This window comes from Nicotiana tomentosiformis, chromosome 7, assembly GCF_000390325.3.
Source record: "Nicotiana tomentosiformis chromosome 7, ASM39032v3, whole genome shotgun sequence".
Lineage (NCBI taxonomy): Eukaryota > Viridiplantae > Streptophyta > Magnoliopsida > Solanales > Solanaceae > Nicotiana > Nicotiana tomentosiformis.
This window is the reverse complement of record NC_090818.1, coordinates 121,612,448-121,618,827: the sequence shown is the minus strand read 5'-3', so window position 1 is coordinate 121,618,827 and position 6,380 is coordinate 121,612,448. Positions and strand designations below refer to the sequence as shown.

Below are 6,380 nucleotides of genomic sequence, written 5' to 3'. Positions count from 1 at the left end.
CGTGATATGCGTATAATGGAAATCATTGAAGGATTTAAATTGTTCTGAAGCATATTAAGGTTTCCAAGAAATTTATTAAATAAAGCTTCAAAAATCCTTATACGGATTGAAACAATCAGGGCGCATGTGGTATAATTGCCTGAGTGAGTACCTGTTGAAAGAAGGGTACAAGAATGATTCAATTTGTCCTTGTGTCTTTATAAAAAGATCTGGATCTAAATTTATTATAATCACCGTGTATGTTGATGATTTAAATATCATTGGAACTCCTAGGGAGCTTCCTAAAGCAATAGAGCTTCCTAAAGTAGTAGACTATTTAAAGAAAGAATTTGAAATGAAAGATCTTAGAAATACAAAATTTTGTCTTGGTCTACAAATTGAGTATATGAAAGATGAAATTTTTGTCCATTAATCAGCATACACTAAAATAATTTTAAAGCGATTATATATGGATAAAGCACATCCATTCTGACCTCATGAAAATAATGAAGAGCTTCTTGGTCCCGACGTACCATATCTTAGTGCAATTGGTGCACTAATGTATCTTTCTAACATGACAAGGTGTGACATAATTTTTTCAGTTAATGTCTTAACTAGATATAGCTCTGCTCCTACAAGGCGACATTAGAATGGAATCAAACACATATTGCGGTCTCTAAAAGGGACTACCGATATGGTATTATTTTATGACAATTATTGCAGTCCTGATCTTGTTGGTTATGCCGATGCTGGGTATTTATATGACCCACAAAAGGTTCGATCTCAAACAGGCTATGTGTTTACATATGGAGGCACTGCCACATCTTGGCGATCGACTAAGCAATCAATCGTGGCTACTTCATCTAATCATGCTGAGATAATTGCTATTCATGAAGCAAGTCGAGAATGTGTATGGTTGAGGTATATAATACACCTTATTCAAGACAAATATGGTTTGAAGTGTGACAAACTACCCACAATTTTGTATGAAGATAATGCAGCATGCATACCCCAGTTGAAGGGAGGATTCATAAAAGGGGATAGGACAAAGCACATTTCACCAAAGTTATTTTTCACACATGATCTTCAAAAGAATGGTGATATCAATGTGCAACAGATCCATTCAAGTGATAATATGGCTGATTTGTTCACCAAATCTCTACCGACGTCAACCTTTAAGAAACTAGTATACAAGATTGGGATGCGAAGGCTCAAGAATGTGAATTGATGCTCTCATCAGGGGGAGTTAATATGCGTTGTACTCTTTTTCCCTTATAAGGTTTTGTCCCACTGGGTTTTCCTTGCAAGATTTTTAACGAGGCAACCAAAAGGCATATTTCTAAACATGTGTACTCTTTTTCCTTCACTAGGATTTTTTTCCCATAGGGTTTTTTCCTAATAAGGTTTTAACGAGGCACATTATCTATGGACATCCAAGGGGGAGTGTTATAAGAAAAATCAAATTAAGGTGGATGTCTACTCTTTCTCCATGATTTTCTCAAATGCTTAATGATATATTCAATGACATATTTCTATGCTTAATGACATATTTTTCTTCACTTTTCATGCCTATATAAAGACCTTGTAATAGATAAGAAAATACACACAATTGAAGAAGAAAATCTTTTCCTTCTCTCTATCTCTATTTCTTGTTCATGTTTTACTAAATTGCTTTTATTTCATAACAACATTTCTTATTCATGTTTTACTAAATTGCTTATATTTTATAACATATAGTAACTTTTAAAATAATATTCGAATAATATGTATATTTTTGTATATATTTGCATGTTATATATTAAAAAAAAATATAAAATTTATACACTTTTTAGCTACCGAATATAAATAATTTTGGCCGCGGACTAAAAATAATCTTTGCCTATTTAAAAGTTCAACTAGATCTTTCAAGTATAAACAATATACCCTTTATGGCGTCTCGCAAGACAATCACATAGATGTACCTAAACATTGTGTGTTAGCCTTGTCTGTTTAAAAATAGAGGTTAGCTTCTATACACTAATAATTGTAAAAGAACTTTCGGCATTATCAACAGTACCACTACATTTATAGCATTGTGATTAGGAGATAGAAATAGAAAAAAATTTAACTTTTATATATTATCAGTGTAAAAGAACTTTCTGACATTATAGACAATACTGTTAACTTTTACAATCTTGTAATTGGAGGATAGAGTTGGCCTTCAAATTTTACATGGTCCTAGCAACATTATTGGCTTCCCCTTCCTTATTCTTAAGTAGTTGCATGACATCTTCAATAAGCAATTTGGTATTCAAGAACGAAGATCCTTCTTCTTTTATTACCATTTTCGACATGTGTGCCAACTCCTTTGTTCTTTTTCTTCTTTCTTCACCCTCTAATCCTTTATCCATTAGTTGATCTATTGCTTTTTTCACTTGATCCTTATTAACCAACACTCCATTCTTCTCTTCATTCCAAGAATTAATACTCACTTCAACCCCAACTCGAACCCCAATCTTCAAAACATTTACAATGAATTTCTCATTGTAAAATTGCTCGGCGAACATAGGAAAAGTAATCATTGGTACGCCACAAGAAATTCCTTCCAGAGTCGAATTCCATCCACAATGCGTTAAAAATCCTCCAATGGATAAATGCGATAATATTAAAACTTGTGGGGCCCAACCTCGAATAATCATTCCTCTTCCTTTAACCTTTTCTTCAAAATTTTCATCCCTTAGCCATTTCTCAACTTCTAATGTAAGATTTAGCTTTCTAATTACCCAAATGAAAGGCACATTCGATGACTCCAACCCTAATCCAATTTCTTTCATTTGCAAAGATGAAATTTGACAAAGGCTACCAAAACAAGCATAAATGACTGATTTAGGCTTCATAGAATCAAGCCAACTCAAACAACTATGTTCATCTATACAGATCTTGTTTCCTCTATCAACCATTTCTTTATTACACAATGATACTGGACCAATACAAAAGACTTTGTTCATTATTTTCTTGTATTCATCAATATACCAAGGCTCCAACTCCTCAAAAGTATTAATCAAAGTACCTCTTGCCAAGTCTTGGGACTGTTTAATTTTGTCAATAATACTCTTCATATCTTGAGATTTGTTTGTTGAAGTGCCAATCAACATTTGACCTTTTGTGAATTCAATCTTGTGTGGCACATTAGGTATCAAGAATGAATCCGAATCCAACACAAGGGTTTCTTGTATTTTTTCCTGATTTATTATGTGAGAACAAAAGAGAGTGAAACAAGAAACAGTTTGAAATACATACCTTGGTATCTTGAATTTATTGGCAACTTGTTGAGTCCAAATAAGAGGACTAGTTGAAATAATACAACTTGGTTTTGGTTCCAAATCTTGAATCAATTTCTCTAGTGGTTCTTGCATCATCTCACTAGCCAAAAAGAACTCATTAAACAACTCTAGTGAACTTAGTGTATCTAAGTTTTCACATTCTTGAGGCAACCCAACTTCTTGATTTGGGAAATGAAGAGGAATTAATTGGATTTTTAGATTGGATTTCATAGCATGAGTTACTATAGATTTGTACCTTTGGGCATTGAGAGGTGTGGTGATAATAGAGACAGTCACACCATGCAAGGCTAGTAATTTTGCAAAGTCAGTTAATGGTATAATATGGCTTTGAGACATTAAAGGTATCAAAAGGAAATGAAGTTGTTTAGATAGGGAAGCCATTTTTGGAAAAGCTTTAGTTTGGTTATGTGTAAAGGGGATACTGTTTACTGCTCTATATTAGCTTGTATTGTGGTGAGATTTATAACAATGAAAAATTGTATTGAGATCTCAGTGGCGGAACCAGAATTTTTATCAAGAGGATTCGAAATATTAAAAAGTAAACACACGAACAAGTCAAGGGAGTTCAACATCTATTATTTATGATTAAAAAATAATTTTAACCTTATATATATATTGTAATTATCTGACGAAGGAGGTTCGGACGAACCCCTTCCGCCACCTAGCTCCGCCCGCGGTGACAGATGAGGACAAAATGGACGAGACAAATTTGAGTGAATGAGTGCCAAGGCAATTTTATGTCCGATTAGGGAAAGAGATTAAAACAAAGGACAAATGTGTAGTTAAGTATTGTCCTAAGAATTAGGCTCCAAAAATTATCATGCACTATGGGTTTATCCTACATAATGGAGCAACTTCTTTTTACGTTTTACTTACCTAATCACTTTGTTTTGTGCTATATATGTCAAAAGCAGTTGAATGTTCTAAGAAAACACGTAAATGACAAAAATAAAATCACCAAAGAATTTGATGAGATGGATAAAATTACTTTATACTTATTTAGAAAGGTCTCGAATTCAAACTTTAAAGATAAAGAAATTTATAGTAAGACGTAAATTCAATTTACATGCATTAATAGATTTTGGATACTTGATACATAAAAAAAAGGATGAAAAGAAAAAGAAATCAGAAGTAGAATATATAGTCCTTGCAGTTTGTTACGTAGATAATTTTGATTTGTTCGATTTTTATAGTTTTTACTAATGAACATCGTTGAGCTTACGATGGATTTAAAATTTAATACTAATTTACATATTCATTCATAGTGCTCTATGTATCCTAGACAAATCAAGCTATGTAATCTTTTCCAGTATTAATAATATTATTATTCTTTTAACCAAAATAGAATACGCTACTTAAAAAATATTGGGCATAGTTGAATAGCGTGTATGGCCTATAATACCATAGCAGTCTCTTGTATACGTATCTATCAGTCAAACACACCAAGTTTGACTCACAAAGAAATAGTACTTCCTCTATCTTAATTTTTGTGCTATATTTTCGCTTTTAGTCGGTATATTTTCTTATTTAGAAATAGTTTAACTTTAAACTTATTACTTTACCAGTTGAAATAATTTATAGTCATACAAATATATATAATTTGTTTTAAGTACTGAAATTATTTTGTGATAAACAGTTATGTATTTGGATAGAATTGCTGAAATTGAAAATAAACAGTTGATGTGTTTGGTAAAAATTGATGATAAGTCTTCTTTTGTAAATAACCAAAATTCCCTTAATTTGTTTTACAAAAGATTATAAATTTAAAAGTTCCTTGGTTAAAAAAAAAAAAAAAAGGAATGACGAATGTGAAATGAAGAAAAAGTTAGGAGGTTTACTTTGTGAAAGGAATTTTGTGAATTATAAAATATTATTAAAGATAAAATAATATAAGCTTTAGTCAAACTAAAAGTGTCTATTTAATTTTAATACTTATAAGCACTTTAAATACTAATCAAAGATATAGATAAATCAAAAAATACTTGTAAACCAGTTTAACAATTTTATAAGTTTAGCCAAACACCCTCTAAGATTATTGTCAGTTTAAGTTATTCGATCGAAAGCAGGCTATCTATCAAAATTAATTGATTATCACAATACACACTAGCTTGCACCAATATTTTACAAGTTTAATTGACGACAATATCTATCACGATGATTATTAACAAACCAAGAAAATAAAATAAATAAAACCTATTCCAGGGACAATGGTTTGGGCTAGTGGCCCTCTTTGATTTAGTCAGTCTTTTCAGTAGTAAGATGTTGAATCTAAAAATAAACTTTAAAAAAGAAAAATTCATATTACTCGCTTCAACCAATAGTTAGACATTCTTATCGAAGCAAAGTTATAAAAGTACATTTCCATACTGCAATTGAAAAAATTAAATCGGTATATGATGCCGACGACCAATCAAAAATTGAATTTATAGTTTGAGTAAGAATATCATTAACGAACTATATCATTGTTATTTCTAAATTTGTTTTACCAATTTTATACCTTTTTGTAGTGAAGCCGAGGTGACCAAACAAAACTAAACACAATATAAATAAATAAATAAATAATAATAAATAAAAAAACAGGTTAATGAGGGCGAACAATTTGAATTGATTAAGGAACAAAATCACGATTAAAGGAAAAATGACAAATTTTTACAGGCTCTGAATCGTTTGTTCAAAGACGATTGTTGTAACAAAGTTATGCAAAAATGGAAAATTTCTTTTCTTCTGACTACTGCATAGAAATGAGCGCAGCCACAAACAAAGAATAGAATATATAACTCTCAGTTTGCTTATGTTTGCTCTTACATCACCAATTTGACTATGAAACTGAAATAACCACCATAGGAGAAGCTTCTTCTTCAGTTCACAATAAATTAAATAATAATAGAAATAAAGAACCAACGATAGATAACAAGAATAAAAAGAGAACCAAGATTTTAACATGAAAAATCTTTTTTCAGAAGAAAAATATCAGGGCGTAAGATGACTAAAAGGTGATATCATTATTGAAACTTTAGCTTGTAGTCTCGAGAAAAGTATTCAACAGACTAATCCACATTAAAAAGTAAGTTAAAACAC

General features: G+C 31.1%; 1 protein-coding gene across 1 annotated transcript; it reads right to left on the bottom strand.

Moving 5' to 3' along the window:
- Positions 1-2,071: 2,071 nt before the first annotated feature.
- LOC104108770 (UDP-glycosyltransferase 73C4-like) lies at positions 2,072-3,746 on the bottom strand. The gene has a single exon (XM_009617889.4). The coding sequence runs from the start codon at positions 3,681-3,683 to the stop codon at positions 2,187-2,189; it is 1,497 nt and encodes a 498-aa protein (XP_009616184.1). The 5' UTR covers positions 3,684-3,746; the 3' UTR covers positions 2,072-2,186.
- Positions 3,747-6,380: the final 2,634 nt, after the last annotated feature.